Source organism: Chiloscyllium punctatum, chromosome 2 (genome assembly GCF_047496795.1).
Source record: "Chiloscyllium punctatum isolate Juve2018m chromosome 2, sChiPun1.3, whole genome shotgun sequence".
NCBI classification, from domain to species: domain Eukaryota; kingdom Metazoa; phylum Chordata; class Chondrichthyes; order Orectolobiformes; family Hemiscylliidae; genus Chiloscyllium; species Chiloscyllium punctatum.
The window spans coordinates 145,368,102-145,387,991 of NC_092740.1; the positions used below are offsets into that span (position 1 = coordinate 145,368,102).

A 19,890-nucleotide genomic window follows, 5' to 3' on the forward strand; every position below is an offset into this window, starting at 1 on the left:
ATAACAGCAAATGTACAGATGCAAATAGCTGAATATCACATTACATAACAGGTTGAAGAGCTTTAGCTGGATACAAGGAGCACATAACCTCAAGGACAATGTAAGTGCGGACACCCACAGCCCAGGAATCTCATTCTGCAGGTAACATTTTCGACTCAAAACTAGTCATTCAGCTGCCTCTGGGAAACAGTTTAGTTCAGCTGCATTGTGAGAGACTTTGTTTGGTCAGAAGTCTTCACATGACAACAGAGTGCTAACAAGAGGGTGATGTTGCGACTACTTTTGTTTGGTCCTCTTTTGACGAAGACAATCGCCATGGTTTACAGCAGCCTTAAGGTGGGAAGTCTTCCTACTGCATTAATCCAATGTCTCTGACCTCTTCCCCTAGGAGTATCCTTTGGGGACAGCCATGCTGCTCTCTTATTGGAGGGGAGCTTAATACAGATTAGTGACAAGCTAGAAGGTCACAATTAAAATATAGTATCATCCTACTTAAGGTTTTAGATGTACTGGTATCTGTATGGCTATGGTCAGGATCCATGGGCACTCGTTTTATTGATAAGACTGGGGGAATTCAGTTTCCTCTATCTTCACTGTTCTTGTGGACAGTGCCTGTACTTCACAGATTTGCTGCAGCTCTCTATTATTATTTTTTAAATGACAGTTCCTGGGCATTTATATCTGGCTGAATAAAGCTTGGAGACAGCTTTATCCTCCAACGTGGATTCTCCAATGTTGTTCCTCTCACCACTCTCTGCTCATATTCACTCACGAGCTGCTGGTTATAGCTGAAAACCCATGACCTATCTAACAGAGCGCAGTGAAGGGCGAATATTTGTGCCAGTGCATGTTGTGAGTGAGTTCTACAGTGATGTACCCTCAAAAGGAATCGGTTTGTTGAGAGAAAAATTATCATCAGGAGAGTCCACAGGCTGCAGTTCTAGCATAAAGGCTCTGGAGTGGAGAAGCAGATGTGCACAATTACTAACTTAATTTCACATGTTCCTACTTTGCATAATTAAGATGAACATAATCTATTAAGCTGTTGAAATCAAGACAACATAACCAAGTCTAGTACAAGGTGCGGTTTGAAGTTTAAATCTATCACTAGATGATCAAATATACCACTGATCTCCCTGGATTCCTCCTCTGATAGTGTCAGTGATGCTATCTGTGGTTATCCACCTCCAGTCCTGTTCACCTTCCTTGTGTGTTGTGCTCAGATTATCTACAACCAGGGAACACAGACTTATGTGTCTCTAAGTCTTCACCAGACAAATACAGTGTATTCAGTGAGGATATCCATCAGGAATATACAGGACTTTACATGAAGAGTAGGGTGAGTGGGAATAATAAGTGGAGAGGTGAGGATGTGAACAGAAAGTGAATGACTTGCACTCTTCAAATTTAAGTGGGTGTGAGAAGTGATGAAATGGAATATGCTAAACAAGATAAGAGTGAATGGGCTGCAACTGTACCCACTTCTACTGAGTGGGTTAAATTATTATACTGCTTCCAGAACTGGATACAGGTATAAAATACACCTGCTGGAGGACAGACAGCAATAGGTTTCTTCCTTGTGTTCCTGAAAAAGATTATTTCTGTCCGCCTCCTGATGGCACCCAGCAAAACATTGTGAAATGACACCTGAGTCTCTCTTATAAATTGTCATCACTTTCTAAATCCTCCAAATTTCATCTTGGAATTGGATCTTTGACCAGATGAATTAAGATTATGGTATGTCATGCAAGTGCACATTGGATGTAAAAGATAAAAGTAAATTGATATTGAGGGATCGGGGTTAAGGTTGGATCTTCAGGTGTGCTGAAGTCGTTTTGGTTTCATCCAGGCCTATCATACCCTAGCTTGGCCTGCCCTCTGCTCAGGGCTGGTGTCTGCATTATTTTGAGGCTGTGACTGAATTTCACCACACATGGGAATGCAAATCAATTTATGTACAGATGCCAATGATGTAGAATGTGAGTGACTTCTTCAGATGGCAACAAGGTATAAAATGTGAATGAATTTCTTGCCAGATGTGAACAATTCTCCAAACTGTAATGCGTATGAAGGTCACAGTGGAAATAGAGGAATTGTTCATTCATGTTGAAGTGATTGGTTGAACAAAGAGACCTGACGATCTTTGTCTTTCCACTTCCAGCAGTCAGGCTTTAATCAACAGAAACAGATCTCACCTCTGTGAATTATCTCGTGTAAGGCGAAGCCATTTTGACACCATTTGTTCAACTTTGTGGGATTTGCGGACTTGGACCATGTTATCCTCTGGTTCTTCCATTTAACTGTAGAAAATAATAACTTGTGTTAATCTCACTATTGCGTTGAATTGAATTGAATTTATTGTCACGTGTACCGAGGCACAGTGAAAAGCTTTGTTTTGCGAGTAATACAGGCAGATCACAGAGTTAAGTAGCATAGATAGTAAATAATAGGTAAACAGCAAAAACAAAAACACAGGTACAGGCGAATGTTAAGAGTTTGTGAGTCCATTCAGTATTCTAACAACAGTAGGGTAGAAACTGTTTCAAAACCAGATGGTGTATGTGTTCAGGCTTCTGTACCTTCTCCCTGATGGTAGTGTTTGTAGAAAAACATTGCCAGGTTGGGATGGATCTTTGAGAATGCTGGCAGCCTTTCCTTGACAGCGGGCCTGGTAGATGGATTCTATAGATGGGAGGTTGGCCTTTGTGATTGTCCGGGCTGAGTTCACCACTCTCTGTAACCATCTCCAATCTTGAATGGTACAGTTGCCATACCAGGTAGTGATACATCCAGACAGAATGCTCTCGATGGCACACCTATAAAAGCTGGCAAGGGTATTCACCGTCATGCCGAATTTCCTTAGCTGCCTGAGGAAGGAGAGATGTTGTTGGGCCTTTGTAACCAGTGCATCCACGTGAAGAATCCAAGAAAGCTTGTTGTGGATGACTACTCCCAGGAGTTTAACACTCTCGACTTGTTCCACCTCGGTGCTGTTAATATGTAGGGGGGTCATGAGTAACATCCCGCCGAAGGCATTGGTGCTAGTATTGCATCAAACACAAACAGGACAGGAAGACTAGATTCAATGTAAATCTTTCTTTACTCTGCCCCAATAACATGCCTTATTCCCTGAGCAGAGCACCACTTTTAACACTATTCTGCTTTCGTGTCACTTTTCTATTTCCACCTGATCTGTCCTTTAATGCCTATGTCTGAGATTGTCAATCAATCCCATTCAAATTATATCTCTTGAGAACTGGTTTGAAAACACACAACCCATTTTGCAAAGGATCTTTGTACTAGTAGACAGAGAGGTTTAGGGACAACACAGTAGCTCAGTGGTTAGCACTGCTACCGTACAACGCCAGAGATCCAGGTTTGATTCCACCCTCAGGCTATTGTCTGTGTAGAATTTGAACATTCTTCCGATGTCTGCATGGGTTTCCTCTGGATGCTCAGGTTTCCTCACAAAGTCCAAAGATGTGCAGGTTAGGTGGACTGGCCATGCTAAATTGCCAATAGTGTCAAGGGATGGCATGGGAAATGTAGAGGGGTGAGTCTGGGTGAGGTGCTCTTCAAAGGGTCAGTGTGGACTCAATGGGCTGAATGGCCTGCTTCCACACTGTAGGGATTCTATATGCTCGATGCCCAGCACAGCCCAGTGCCCTAGACTGGGAGTTGGATGATGTCATTTACTGTTGGAGGTGTCAGGCTGCCAGTATAATTTGGCACCTTTCTGAGTTTCCTCACAACAACTGAGGTATGGTCCCAGTTGGAGAAAACTTACTGAAGCATTTCACGGAGTGAAAGTTAATATTAAAATGGGACTCACAGCATCAGCAACTCAACAGCGAATAAGCAAAATGTTCTTGTCAGAATAAATTCACCAGTGGCTTCTCTTCCCCAGCTTAACAAGCAGCTCTCACATTTAGAAACGTTTCTAAAAACTGGACGATAATTGTCTTCAGCTCTAACAGCTGGACTGGAGTTTCTGGTTTCTGGTATCTGGGTGGTAGATGTAAACAGGACAGTGATGGCACAGTGGTAGTGTCCCTAACTCTGAGTCAGGAGGCCTGGCTTCAAGAACTGCTTCAGAGGTGTGGAAAAATATCTCTGAGCAGTTTAATTAGAAAATATCAGTAAGAATGTGTTGTCAGTGTCAGGTCCAAATAGCCACTAATATTTTGCAGTATTGAAATTTGTTATTTTAATTGATGCAATCCTGAATTATTGTCAGAGACTTGTTCAATGCTGACATTTTTAATGATGGCTTGCACTGCCTGAAATTCTTAAACCTACACTTCTATTTTCCTATAATCGATCAGACAGTACTTCTTTGTCTATTAAAAAAAACAGAAATCTTGGGCTCTCTCCTCCAGACAGCCACAGATGTTGCACCATGAGATCTGAAGTCTTGCAAGAAAAGATATGGATCAAAGACAGATAAGTAGAGTTAAGGAGCAGATGAGTTATAATCTAATTGATAGGGAGCTTCATCACCTACTCCTGGTTTCGGCATAAACAGGCTCGAAGAACTCAACTCTTGTTCATCATGTTTTACTACATTCTTCTGTTTCCATTTTGCAATTGGGAGAGTCAGATTGCCTTCATTATCATTCATGTTCTTTTTAGCGCTCCAGTTATACAGGGAATCTGACTGCAGATCCACAGCTAAAGAAGACTGTCATTTGGAACTTTTAATTTTATTTCTTATTTGTCACTCTATACTGACAAGAACTGTATTGTTGAAATTCTAACTTATTTCTTTATTTTTCTATTCTTTATCGAAGATTTTGTACCTCAATACTTGTACCTAAGATATCACCGTGAATGGTGACATTATAAACTTTTCACTATACTCCTGTATCCCTGTACTTTAATACGCATGACAATAAAAACCTAATTCTAACCCAAAAGCTACCATTTATTACCAGTACTGGGGAAAATAGCCTTTAAAAAAAAGACACAGATATTTTATTAAATTGCTTGTTGCAGATAAGACTTATGTTTCTGCTGGAATAAGACTTGTTGGGGAACTGTACTTCAACGTTATAGAGTCATAAAGATGTACAGCACAGGAACAGACCCTTTGGTCCAACCCGTCCACACTGACCAGATATCCCAACTCAATCTAGTCCCACCCGCCAGCACCTGGCCCATATCCCTCCAAACCCTTCCTATTTATACACCCATCTAAATGCCTCTTAAATGTTGCAATTGTACCAGCCTCCACCACTTCCTCTGGTAGCTCATTCCATACCCATAGAACCCTTTGTGTGAAAAAGCTGCCCCTTAGGTCTCTTTTATATCTTTTCCCTCCCACCCTAAACCTATGCCGTCTAGTTCTGGACTCCCCGACCCCAGTTACTGGTCGCTGTTCACATAAAAGAGCTGGAATTGTTCCCCTTACGTCCTTTCGACTATTTACTCCAAGTTAACACAAATCAGAAAAGTTCACTGATGTTGAAATGTGCTCTGCTCCATTATGTAACATTTCTTCACTGGGCTGCTCCATGTTCTGCTCTGGAATGTTTCTTTGCATTGATATAGCCCCTTTCACCATTGAGATAAATGACCATTTAATTGGATTTTAAAGTGACTTTGGTTGAGGAATAAATATCAGCCAGGACATCTGAACTACTCTGTTTTGCTTCAAATTGCTGCATGGAATCACTTAGACCAGCCTTCGGGAGCTGATGGATCCTCATTTAACACACCATCAGAAAATTAGTACTAATAGCGCAGCATCCCTTGGTGATTGCTAAGATTATGTACATCTGGAGCAAGGTTCAAACCTATGAGCTTGCAATATATAATTGAGAGGGCTATCAACTGGGCCAAAGCTAACATTCCGGTACATGGGGTAAACTCATGTGAACTGGTTAGGAGCTCAAAAGAGTTCTGCAACATTTTTCACCCAGACGTTTACCCATTGCAAATACCAACTCTAACTAGTTTTGGAGATGGATTAAGAAAACTATGAACCATAGCTGAAGCAGATAAAGCAATAATAGAACATAGAACAAATGCCCTTCAGCCCACTGTTGCTACACCACCCATGATGTCGTTCTGAACTAATCTCATCTGCCTGCACATGGTCTATATCCCTCTGGAAACACTCTGGAGGCAGGAAACATGTTTCCGCTGATGGGTGAGTCCCGAACCAGAGGACACAGCTTAAAAATAAGGGGTAGACCATTTAGAACAGAGATGAGGAGAGACTTCTTCACCCAGAGAGTGGTGGGTGTGAGGAATGCTCTGCCCCAGAAGGCAGTGGAGGCCCAGTCTCTGGATTTGTTTAAGAAAGAGTTGGATAGAGCTCTCAAGGATAGTGGAATCAAGGGTTATGGGGATAAGGCAGGAACAGGATACTGATTGAGGATGATCAGACATGATCATTATGAATGGTGGTGCAGGCTCGAAGGGCAGAATGGCCTACTCCTGCACCTATTGTCTATTGTCTATTCTCTGCCTGGCCGTATGTCTGTCTAAATGCCTTTTAAATATTGCTATCATATCTGTTTCTACCACCTCCCCTGGCAGCATGTTCCAGCAGCCAATACCCTCTGTGTAAAAACACTTCCCTCTCACATCTCTTTTAAGCAGTCCCCCTCTCACCTTAAACCTATGCCCCCTTGTATTTGACATCTCCATTCTCTCTCTACCCTATTCATGATCCCCTCAGCCTCTGGTGCTCTGGTAAAAACAATCCAAGTTTGTCCAGTAATAGGTACAGCTAATAAACTCAAATCCAGGCAAAATCCTGATAAATCTCTTCACAGCCTCTCCAAAGCCTCCACACCATTTGCATAGTGTGGTAACCAAAACTGCACATATACCCCAAATGTGGTCTGACTAAAGTTTTGTACAGCTGCAACATGACTTGATAACTTTTATACTCAATTCCACGACCATGAAGGCAAGCATACCTTACACCTTCTTTACCACCTTATCCACTTGTGTTGCCTCTTTCAGGGAGTTATGGACTTGCACCACAACATCCCTCAATGCTCCTAAAGGTCCTGCCATTTACTGTATACAATCCTCATGCATTTGATCTTCCAAAATGCATCATCTCACACAAGTCCAGATTAACCTCATCTGCCCTCTTAGTGCCCAACTTTCCAACTGACCTATATTCTGCTTTTGACAACCTTCCTCATTATCCTCAATTCCGTCAATTTTCATGTCATCAGCAAACCTATGAGTCACACCATCTACATTTTCATCCAAATCATTTATATATATTACAAACAACAGAGGTCCCAGCACTGATCCCTGCGGAACACTACTGGTCACAGACCTCCAGTCAGAAAAATACCCCTCTGTAAATACCCTCTGCTTTTATGACCAAGCCAATTTGGTATCCAACTTACCAACTCACCATGAATCTCATGTGACTTAATCTTCTCAACCAGTCTACCGTGAGGGACCTTTTCAAATAATCAAACCGTCTGCCATATTTGACCCTTATGTTACTCCGCCAGGCAATTCCAATTATACTAAGAGAACTATGATGTAATAATTCAACTACTCAAAAGAATGCAAAGGACAAAGCCAGGATCATACTGGAGGAAAGGTTCAGCAATAACTAACTGAATCTTTTTCTATTGACCTAAACAAAAAAATCAGAAAACCCCAGCCACAGATTATATTTTAAACAAGGATGAGAGGAGATTACACGAACAATGTGGGCATTTGAATTAGCAGCAGGAATTGGCCAGTTGGCCCACTGCACCTGTTCTGTAATTCAATAAGACCACAGCTTATCTAATTACTCCACCTTCCTGCCTATCCCCAATAATTTGTCACTCCTTTGTTTATTATGATTCTATGCACCTCTGCCTTAAGAACATGGACTGTTAACACTGAACAAACTTTGTGATGAACCTTTTCATGGAACTGAGCAGTCATACTACACGGTCTCCATTGTTATTCTATTGCTGATTCACACATGCTACTGACAACAGCTATAGGCTCTCATGAGTACATTGCCACTTAAAAACATAGAAAGCCTCTTGAGTCTGCACTGACTTTCCAAAGAGCATCGCACCCACATCTGCCTGATCCCTGTATTTCCCATGGCCAATCCACCCTAACCTGCACGTTGCTGGACTGCGGGAGGAAACTGGAGCACCCGCGCAGACACGGGGTGAATGTGCAGTCACTCAAGGCTGGATTTGAACCCAGGTTGCCTTATATTGTGAGGCAGCAGTGCTAACCACTGAGCCATCATGCCACTCCAGCAGTGTATAGGAATAGAAGATAAATGTGCTCCATTCACCAACCAACACTTTTAATACTTTTGGCTAGTCCAAAGCATTAAAAGTGAGCACTCACCATTGCAGGAAGATGTGACAATACCAGAATGAATTTTAACAACTGAGACAATAGGTATAGGGTTAATGAGAGGACAGGTTGGCATGAATCCTACTGCATGGACATAAATCTGAGTAAATTTCAAAGACTGGCATAATTCAGTGTTGGAGAGGTGCAGTACACTGTGTTCCACCTTATACAACATCACCATCAAAAACTAATGCACGTTGGTCTTTGCACAGCATGGCTAGATTCACATTTGGCTAGGGATCAAAGCACTATACAATTTTGTCAGCTAAAAAGCAATGTAGCATGGCAACACAGATTAATGGAGCAGACCGTAAGACGAGTTTGCTGTCAGTACTCAATGCATTCTCTGGCCCCTGATCTAAAATTTAGGGCAGAATCTTCCAGTATGCAGTCTCAGGGGTAGATTTCCTGTTACAATTGCATGGTTTTCAGCTTGTTACATATGCATGAGGAGCACAGAAAATCCTGTAGTGGGAAGGGTTGGAAATTAACAGCCATTGCTGTTACCCTCAGGAGTTGAAGAACCTGGCTCTATACCTGGAAATGCAAACATTACATCCCTGTTCAAACAAAGGTAGTGAGGATAAGCCCAGCAATTACAGACCAGTTTAACCTCGGTGGTAAGGCAGCTTTGAGGAACAATTATTCAGGATAGAATTAGTAGTCACATGGAAAATGGTGAGTTGATTGGGAACAGCCAGCACAGATTCCTGAAGGAAAAACTGTACTTTTAAATAATTTGGTTTATTTTAAAGAGTTAACTGAAATAATTAATTAGGATAATGCTGTTGTGTATATGGATTTTCAAAAGGTGCCACACAACAGACTTGTGAGGAAATTGTGGCTCATGAAAATAGCAATGTGGATAGAAAATAGAGGGCAATGGTTAAAGAGTATTTTTCAGGTTGGAAGAAAGTGTGCAGTGGAAATCCCCAGGGGTTGACATTAGGACCCTGGCATTTCCTGATATATAATTAATCATCTAGATCTTAGCGTACAGGAAGCAGATGATACAAAACTTGGAAGCTTTTTAACTGTGAGGAGAACAGATAGTACTCTGAAAGCTCATAAACAAGTTGGAGGAGTGGGCAGATAGATGGCAGAGGAAGATCAATGTGGGGAAGTGTGAGTTTTTTTAGACTCATAAAGATATACAGCACGGAAACAGACACTTTGGTCCAACTCATCCATGCCGACCAGTTATCCCGAGATGATGCATTTTGGGGAAGAACATCAGCAGAAAATATAAAATAAGAGATGCAATTATTAAACAGACTCAGGGGAAGATGGATCATGGTGAGTATGTGCATAGGTCTTTGAAGATGATGGGACAGGTGAAGACAGCAGTTAATAAAGTTGACAGTATCATCATCATTATTAATAGGAGCATAGTGTGCGAGAGTAAGGGGTTATACTGAATTTAAACAAGACATTGGTTAGTCTTCACACACGGTGGCTCAGTGGTTAGCACTGCTGCCTCACAGTGCCAGGACCCGGGTTTTATTCCAGCTCTGGGTAACTGTGGAGTTTGTATGTTCTCTCTGTGTCTGGGTGGGTTTCCTCCGGGTGGTCCAGTTTCCTCTCTCAGTCCAAAGATGTGCAGGTTAGGTGAATTGGCCATGCTAAATTGCCGCAAGTGCTCAGGTTTATGTAGGTTAGGTGCATTAGTCAGCAGTAAATGTAGAGTAATAGGGTAGGGGAATGGGTTTCGGTGGAATAGTCTTCGGAGGGTTGGTGTGGACTTGAGCCAAAGGGCTTGTTTCCACACTGTAGGGCTTCCATGATTCAGGTGGAGTATTGTGTGCTGTTTCAGCTGCCACACTACATGAAGGAGAGAATAATGAAGAGATGAACAAAAATGGTTCCAGGGATAAGAAACTTAGTTTATGAAGCAAGATTGGAGATGCTGAGACTGTTCTCCTTGGAAAGGAGAGGCTGAGAGGAGTTGATCAATGTTTTCCAAATCTGAAGAGGTCTGGTTGGACTAACTGGGAAGAAGCTAAAAAGATGGAGTACAATAGGCCACTGATTTAAAGTAATTTACAGAAGTAACAAATACAATGTGAGACAAAACAGTTTGGCAGGATAGCTGGGAGTACAGCAATTCAAACTTGCAAATATTTCTTGCTATCACATAGTCTACTATTACACACAACCCATTGTTGGCTACTAGCAGTCTCTACTAACAGTTATCCACCCTTCTAGACAGATCATCACTGACTCCTTTGGGCTCTATCCCCACCCATCATTTACTCCTTACCATCTCCCTATCCTATCATCTGCTTATAAACCAACATTTTCCCAGCTACCATCAGTTCTCAGGAAGGGTCATTAGACCTGAAACATTAACTCTGATTTCTCTCCACAGATGCTGCCAGACCTGCTGACATTTTCCAGCAATTTCTGCTTTTGTTTCTGGATTCTAACATCCGCAGTTCTTTCGGTTTTTTATTTTGCAACTATTTCTTCTCATTTGATGGGGAAAGAAGGTACACTGAAATTGTAACCTTTGGAAAGACAAACTTCTGATTTTCAGACAGTACATAATGAGAGAGATTTATTGTGTCTTCCACAGCATCATTAATCACATTTCTTAATCGCTTCCATTTAACTGTGCTTGTGGTATGGGCATGTTTTAAGCAGGTACTGTTTATGGTGCAGTCATGTATTAAAGCAATATTGCAACATTAATAGATCCAATCAAACAATGAACGAGATTTGAACACTTCAAAGCAAGCACAGCACAGAGCACAATGTAAATAAATAACCCTATTGTAGTTATGTTCAATCTCACCTTTGCGTGAACACCCATTCAATCATGGGACTGTCTCACTTTAACACTATCAATACATTCAGACACAAAAACTGGGACAACCTCAGGATTAATGCATTTTTTTTTACACAACTAGTGGTTTGGGTCTGCACTCCCCTGTCTGGGAGTGTGGTGGAAGCAGGATCATTTGAGGCATTCAAGAGGACATTCAATGTTGACTTGAATAGAAACAATGTGCAAGGATATGGAGAAAAGGGAGGGAACTCACAATACGTCACAGTGCTCACTTGTGGAGCCAGTGCAGAACACAATGGCCTGAATGGCCTCCTTCTGTGCCATAACGATTCTACGATTCTGTGAATTGAATGGCAGCTGGACACATATTCACTCAATGCAAGCCAGCAGCAACACTTGGGCCCTCTCTTAGATTCTAATGTAGCCCCTGCAGCTAAGCATGTGGTGGAGGCTGGTACAATTGCAATATTTAAGAGGCATTTGGATGGGTATATGAATAGGAAGGGATTGGAGGGATATGGACCGGGTGCTAGCAGGTGGGACTAGATTGGGTTGGGATATCTGGTCGGCATGGACGTGTTGGACCAAAGGGTCTGTTTCCATGCTGTACATCTCAATGACTCTATGACTCTATTCCAGTCTTTCCACTCTTCCCTGATCAGCCTGCCTCTACTGACCACTCAGATTTCCACCAGGGTCCTTGACCCCTGCCCATTACAGTCCAGCCTCCATGCCCCGTGCAATTTGGATGCACCGCTACCTGATCTTAATTAAGATAGGCCTGAACGCTGACCAAGGAGAACAAAGCAGCGGCAGTCCACTCCAAAGTCCAGCAACTCACTCCTGCATGTCTCTCATATATAGTCAAGAATCAGAAAGCATGCTTTTTTCACATGTGGAGAGTTTAGTTCAGAAGAAGAAATAATTCGAGTGAACTGGGCTTTCAATGGGCGGGCACACCATGCAAACATATGGAAAAGAACTACACGGTCTCTGTAGAAGGAAAGGATGCTTTCTTTTTGGGCAAATGACACTGGAGGCCATTGAAAAGCAATGTGCGATCCCCCTGACGTTTGTGGTCCTGCAGCTTTTTCAGTTATTAGGAACCTAACTTATCATGAGGCATTAGATATAGACAGCTTTGAAGAGTTGATGGATTTAGTTAAGGAATATAACGATCCCGAGCCTCCTCTAATTCTGAGACACGATCAGTTTTACTGGGCAATTTGAGAACCAGGGGATTTTCGATGAGGTTAAGACAACTGACAGAGGCATGTGACTTTGGTTTAATCCTTAATGAGAAGCTGAGAGACCTTTTGGCACGTTGAATTAATGATGTAACCATGCAAAAAGGCTTACTAGCTGAAGCCCAAGTGGACTTCAAACAGGCACGACAACTGGCTTTATCATTGGAAAATGTAGCAAATGGAGTATATGAGCAGGAGTTTCAATGGAAGTGGACACCCTCACCAGTTCCACTGAGGTTGGGGCACACCACTTGTGTGAAAGTGATTGCGTAGCCTCACTCAGGACATATCCTGAACAGAAGGACTCCAGGTCAGCTCACAGCAAAAACCCAAAACAAAGCCAAGCCTCGGCCAAACAGTTAAAATTTTCTTCAGGATCCAAGCCAGCAAGCCATTGTAGTTGTTGCTGGTGTTCGGACTTGAGACAGCAGAAGAGTCCCGCTAGACCTAAACGGAGTAAGGGAACTCATAGGCCGGTATCCAGAAGACTGTACATTCTGGAAAGTCCACCTACATCTGGTTTGGAACAGTTAAACTGTTTAGCAACATCCAAATCAGAACCAATTGAAATAAACATCTGGTTAAATGGTCACCCAGTTCTCATGGAGATTGATACTGGTGTGGCTATATCAGTCATTGCACAACCAGTCTTTAGCAAAATTCACTTTTGACTCCAACCCTGAAGTTTGCGCAAGACCTTGGCTAGACTGTGAACCTGTACTGGGGAGCCTTTACAGATTAAGGGTACAACTTCTCTTCTGATCTCTAATGAGAAGTAGCTGGTTCAGTTACCACTGATTGTAGTAAGAGGCCCATGCCTAAGCTTGATGGGGCACAATTGGTTGGAAAAGGTTCACCTTGATTGGCTCAACATTTTTGAATTAGAAAGTCGCTGTCTGCATGAAGTCCAAATTCAATACCTAATGGTTTTTCAGGGAGGCCTAGGGACTAGGCATGCCACTTTGCACGTTGACCAGGAACCAAAACTATGATTCTGCAAGGCCTACCCAGTGCCTTTTATCTTACGGGGAAAAGTAGAGGCAGAAGTCAGAAGGCTGGAAGCAAAGGAATCATTGAACCATTGAATCATTAATCAAGTGGGTTTAAACTAGCTCAGCAGTGATACTGGAACCTGTGGTGTTGTTCAAGTGCACAGGAGGATGAAAGTAGAGAGGACATGGACAGGATTTCACAGTCACAGGAGTGTGCTTGCAGACAGCAAGCTGGTTTGAAGTGTGTCTACTGCAATGCCAGGAGTATCCAGAATAAGGTAAGTGAGCTTGCAGCATGGGTAGGTACCTGGGACTTCGATGTTGTGGCCATTTCGGAGACATGGATAGAGCAGATATCGGGAATGGATGTTGCAGATTCCAGGGTTTAGATCTTTCATTAAGATCAAGGAAGGTGGTAAAAGAGGGGGAGGTGTGGCTTTGTTAGTCAAGGGACAGTGTAACGGTGGCTGAAAGAACTTTTGATGAAGACTTGTCTACTGAGGTGGTATGGGCTGAGGTTAGAAACAGGAGAGGAGAGGTCACACTTCTGGGGTTTTTTCATAGGCCTCTGCAAAGTTCCAGGGAGGTGAAGGAGAGGATTGGAAAAATGATTCTGGGTGGCAGTGAAAGGAACAGGGTGGTCGTTATGGGGGACTTTAACTTCCCCAACATTGACTGGAAATGCTACAACTCTAGTACTTCGGACGAATCATTTTTTGTCCAATGTGTGCAGGAGGGTTTCCTGACACAGTATGTCGAAGGGCCGACAAGAGGGGAGGCCACACTGGATCTGGTGCTTGGTAATGAACCAGGTCAGGTGTTTGATTTAGTGGTAGGTGAGCACTTTGGAGAGAGTGACCATAATTCGGTTACGTTTAGTTTAGCGATGGAAAGGGATAGGTATATGCTACAGGGCAAGAGTTATAGATGGGGCAAGGGCAATTATAATGCGATCAGGCAAAACTTAGGATGCATAGAATGGGGTAGCAAAATACAGAGGATGGGGACAATTGAAATGTGGAGCTGGTTTAAGGAACAGATATTGAGTGTCCTTGGTAGGTATGTCCCTGTCAGGCAGGGAGGAAGTGATAAGGTAAGGGAACCGTGGTTTACTAAAGAAATTGTATCTCTTGTTAAGCGGAAGAGGGAGGCTTATGTGACGTTGAGACGAGATGGTTCAGATGAGGTGATGGAGAGTTACAGATTAGCTAGGAAGGATTTAAAGAGAGAGTTAAGAAGAGCAAGGAGGGGACATGACAAGTCTTTAGCAAATAGAATAAAGGAGAACCCTAAAGTTTTCTATAGGTATGTGAGGAATAAAAGGATGACTAGGGTAAGAATAGGGCCAGTCAAAAACAGAAGTTGGAAGTTGCGTGTGGACCAAATGGAAATCGGAGAGGTACTACACGAATATTTCTCATCAGTTTTCACTCAGGAAAAGGAAAATATTGTAAAGGAGAAGACTGAGATACTAGCTATTAGACTATAAAGGATAGAGGTTAGTAAGGAGAAGGGTTATCAATTCTAGAAGGTGTGAAAGTAGATAAGTCTGGGCCAGATGGGGTTTATCCAAGGATTCTCTGGGAAGCTAGGGAGGGGATGGCGGAGTCTTTGGCCTTGATCTTTGAGTTGTCACTGTCTACAGGTTTAATTACAAAGGACTGGAGGATTGCAAATATTGTGCCCTTGTTCAAGAAGGGCAGTCGAGATAACCCAGGTATTAAACAGACCAGTGAGCTTTACGTCTGTTGTAGGAAAAGTTTTGGAAAGGATTATAAGAGAATATGATTTGTAAGCATGTAGCAAGCAACAATTTGATTGGAGATAGTCAACATGGTTTCGTCAAGGACAGATCATGTCTCACAATTCTCATTAAGTTTTTTTGAGAAGATGACCAAGCATGTCGATGAGGGTAGGGCAGTTGACGTGATGGACATGGACTTCAATTAAGCCTTTGATAAGGTTCCACATGGTAGACTTTTGGAGAAATTGCAGAGGCATAGGATTGAGGGTAATTTAGCAATTTGGATTAGAAACTGGCTTTCTGTAAGAAGGCAACAAGTGGTGGTTGATGGAAAATATTCAGCCTGGAGTCCGGTTACTAGTGGTGTGCCACAACGATCTGTTTTGGGACCACTGCTGTTTGTCATTGTTATAAATGACTTGGACGCAGGCATAGGTGGATGGATTAGTAAGTTTGCAGATGACACTAACGTCGGTTTGAGTGTTGGACAGATGGAAGAATGATGCAAGTTGCAGGAGACTTAGATAAACTGCAGAATTGGGCTGAGAGGTGGCAAATGGAGTTCAATGCAGTTAAATCTCAGTTGATTCACCTTGGGAAGAATAACAGGAAGGCAGGATACTGGGTCAATAATTCTTGGTAGTGTGGATGTGCAGAGGGATCTTGGTGTCCATGTACATAGATCCCTGAAAGTTGCCACCAAGGTTGATAGTGCTGTTAAGAAGGCATACGGTGTGTTAGATTTTATTGGGAGAGGGATTGAGTTCCGGAGCCATGACGCCATTGCGGCCTCACTTGGAATATTGTGTGGAGTTCTGGTCGCTCCATTACAGGAAGGATGTGGAAGCATTGGAAAAGGTGCAGAGGAGATTTACCACGATATTGCCTGGTGGAGGGAAGGTCTTATGAGGAAAGGCTAAGGGACTTGGGTCTGTTCTCATTAGAGAGGAGAAAGCTAAGAGGGGATTTAATAGAGGTATACAAGATGATCAGAGGATTAGGTAGGGTAGACAGTGAAAGTCTTTTTCTTAGGATGATGGCATCGGCTTACACAAGGGGGCTTAGCTGCAAATTGAGGGGTGATAGATTTAAGACAGATGTCAGAGGCAGGTTCTTTACTCAGAGGGTGGTAAGAGCATGGAATGCCCTGCCTACCAATGTAGTTAACTCAGCCACATTGGGGGCATTTAAACAGTTCTTGGATAAGCATATGATGACGATGGGATAGTGCAGGGGGATGGGCTTAGATTAGTTCACAGGTCGGTGCAACATCAAGGGCTGAAGGTTCTGCGCTGTATTGTTCTATGTTCTATGCTCTGTGTTTCTGGAATGGTCATAATGATTGTGAAGACAGACGGGTTGGTTCAGCTTTCTGGGAATTTTAAACAAATGACAAACCACTTTTTAGAGCTGATACATGTCCAATCCCTCGCATGGAGGATTTGTACACAGTTAGTGGAGGGGTGCTGTCCTTCATGAAGCTGGACATGGACCATACGTACTTGTAATCACAGTTAGGTGTGGATTCCCAGAAGTACAATTAATACCCATAAGGGTTTGTACCAATATACGAGACTGCCATTTGGGGTACCATCAGCCTGTGCAATTTTTAGTGGATGATGAAGAACATTATCAGAGTCTACCCCAGGTTACCATTTATCTAGATGATATACTACTGACAGGGAAGATCAATAAAGAGCACTGAGAGAACGTAGATATAGTCCTTAGATGTTTCTTCCAGGCAGGTGTATGCCTTAGAAGGGAAAAATGTATGTTCCAGGCACCCCAAGTGACCTACTTGGGCAACAGAAGGTCCTAATGAAGGGCTTTTGCCCGAAATGTCTGACCTGCTGTGCCTTTCCAGCACCACTCTAATCTAAACTCTGGTTTCTAGCATCTGCAGTCCTCACTTTTGCCTAGATTGGGATACACCCATTGCAAGGTAAAGTGGGGGCAATCAAAGGTTTCCCAGTACCCATGTCTGTACCGCAGCTCAGGTCTTTCCTTGGGTTCATACATAACCTGGCCTCCATCCTGGCACCTTTGCATCAACTCCTAAAACAAGGGTTAGCCTTGGAAATGGTTACGTAACCAGACCAAAGCTTTCAGGGAAATGAAGAAACAGCTATTATCCTCTACGGTGTTGGCACACTGACCACAGCGAGATCTGGTATTGATATATGATGCCTCCCCATATGGCATCAGGTTAATATTAGCTCATGGGTGGCCCAATGGAGTGGTATGCCTAATAATTTATACATCCAGGACTTTGGCAAATGCAGTGCCTAACTACGTCCAGATAGAGAAGGTTTGGCAGTTACATTTGGAGTTAGGAAAATCCACCAATAACTTGTAAATTTGTAATAATAACCAGGTAGGTCTACTTAAGAGGACAAGGCAATGCTATCCATAGCTTCGCAGCTGACAATATCAGACTTTGGACACAGAAAGATCCGGGCCTGGCAAAACTAAAACAGCTGGTGGGGGGAACCAAAGGGCCGTCACAACCAGAATTGAAATCTTTTTGGACTCAGAGAGACCAGATCACTATAGAGGATGACATATTATTATGGGGAGCCAAGGGTGAAAGTCCCAAGCAATGGTTGCTGCCAGACACTGGCCAAACTCTACCAGGGTCATCCAGAGGTTTCCAAAATGAAGATGCTGGCAAGAAGTTATACCTGGTGGCCAGGATTGGATGCAGACATAGCCACATTGGTGAGGTAGTGTCCAGAGTGCCAACAAGGACAAAGATTACTGCAAGCAGCTCCCCACATTCATGGTAATGGCCAGGCAGACCCTACACTCGGTTACATGTTGGCTATGCAGGTCCTTTCGTGGTCTCAATGTTTTTAGTCATTGTGGACACCCTCTCTGAAGCTTCCATAACCTTCCTGTAACGTGGATTTCATAGTTAATAAAATCCACCTGGTTCCAGAACTGAACGCAATAATCTAAGTGTGGCCTAACCAAAGTCTTATCAAGCTGCAACATGACATCCTGACGTTTGTACTCAATTCCCTGACCAATAAAGGCAAGCATGCCATTTGTCTCTCTACCTGAATGGCCAATTTCAGGGAGCTATGGACTTGAACGCCAAGATCCCTCTGTATATTAATGCTGTTCAGAGTCCTGCCATTAACTGTATACTTTTTCTTAACATGTGATCTCCCAAAGTGCAGCACCTCACACTTACCCAGATTAAACTCCATCTGCCATTTCTCTGCCCATATCTACAACTGATCTATACCACGCTGTATCCTTTGACAACCTTCTACAGTATCTACAATTCAACCAATCTTTGTGTCGTCTGCAAACTTACTAACCCACTCATCTATGTTTCCATCCAAGTCATTTATATATATCACAAACAGCAGAGGTCCCAGGGCAGATCCTTGTGGAACACCACTAGTCATAGACCTCCAGTCTAAAAAAACACCCTTCCACCATTACCCTCTGCCTTCTAATGGCAAGTCAATTCTGAATCCAAGGGGACAAGTCACTATGCATCCCATGCATCTTAATCTTCTGGATGAACCTACCATGAGGCACCTTGTCGAAAGCCTTACTAAAATCCATGTAGACAATATCCACTGCTCTACCTTCATTGGGGTCCTTCATTACCTCCTCAAAAAATTCAATCAAATTAGTAAGACATGACCTGCCCTGCACAGAATCATGCTGACCGTCCCTAATTAGGCCATTCTTTTCTAAAGGCATGTACATCCTATCCCTAAGAATTCTCTCCAATAGCTTCCTAACCACCGACATGAGACTGACTGGTCTATAGTTTCCTAGATTATTCCTATTCCCCTTCTTAAACTGAGGAATAACATTGGCTACTCACCAGTCCTTCTCCTGATCTTGGTCAAGGCCCAGCAATGTCCTCTGTTGCCTCTCTCAATAACCTGGGGTAGATCTCATTGGGCCCTGGGGACTTATCCACCTTAATGCTCTTCAAGAGATTCATTGTTTGTAATTAACTGTTATTTTGCCTGTGAAATCTAATTTATATTCATTCTAAGTGTTAGATAGTACTCAGTGCTTGCAATGTTTGAGTCTCATAGTAAACATTTTTTAATTTAAAACCATGAAATTTTAAGACTTAATTCTTTCAATAAATAAGTGAGTTTTTGTTTTTTTTTTCAAAAAAAGTTACTGGTCCCCACTTTATCATAAGACGGTAAAGTATTTCATTATCTAGTTTTGTGGCACACAATGAATAGGCCAATGACCACCTTTCTGGATTAGTGGTGCTGGAAAAGCACGGCAGTTCAGGCAGCATCCGAGGAGCAGGGAAATCGACGTTTCGGGCAAAAGACCTTCATCAGGAATACAATGACCACCTTTCCCAATATTCCTGCCTCCTAGGCCATTGCCAAAGAACCCACAAAATTCCAGCTTAAAATGCTGGTCCTTTCATTGTTGCTGAGTAAAACTCCTGAAACTCTCTTCCTAAAAGCTGCCTCTGTTTATGTACTGGCTGCAGTGGTTCAAGAAGGTAGCTCATCAGCACCTGCTCAAGTGTAGTAAAGGGTGGGCAATAAACGCCCGCCTTACCAGTGATGCCCATATCCCTTAAGCAATTGTTTTTTTAAAAATTGCACATATTAATGCATTTATTAAAATTATTAGAAATGAATCTCACTGACTCATTTTGCTGGCCATTTTGAGATAATATTAGAAATTAGATGAGCTGGTAAACACTAAAAGCTAAGCCAAATGCACTCCACATGCCCTTTGAGTATTAAAGGAATCAATCAAAGCAGC

At 42.6% G+C, this 19,890-nt stretch overlaps 1 protein-coding gene across 1 annotated transcript in view; it reads right to left on the bottom strand.

Annotated features, from left to right (window-relative positions):
* LOC140491367 (FERM and PDZ domain-containing protein 1-like) overlaps positions 1-19,890 on the bottom strand; it is a 102,338-nt gene that overhangs the window by 71,276 nt on the left and 11,172 nt on the right. The window contains exon 2 of the mRNA XM_072589450.1: positions 2,196-2,300. Coding sequence (XP_072445551.1) covers positions 2,196-2,296 — 101 coding nt within the window. The 5' untranslated portion in view covers positions 2,297-2,300. The remainder of the gene's footprint in view (positions 1-2,195; positions 2,301-19,890) is intronic.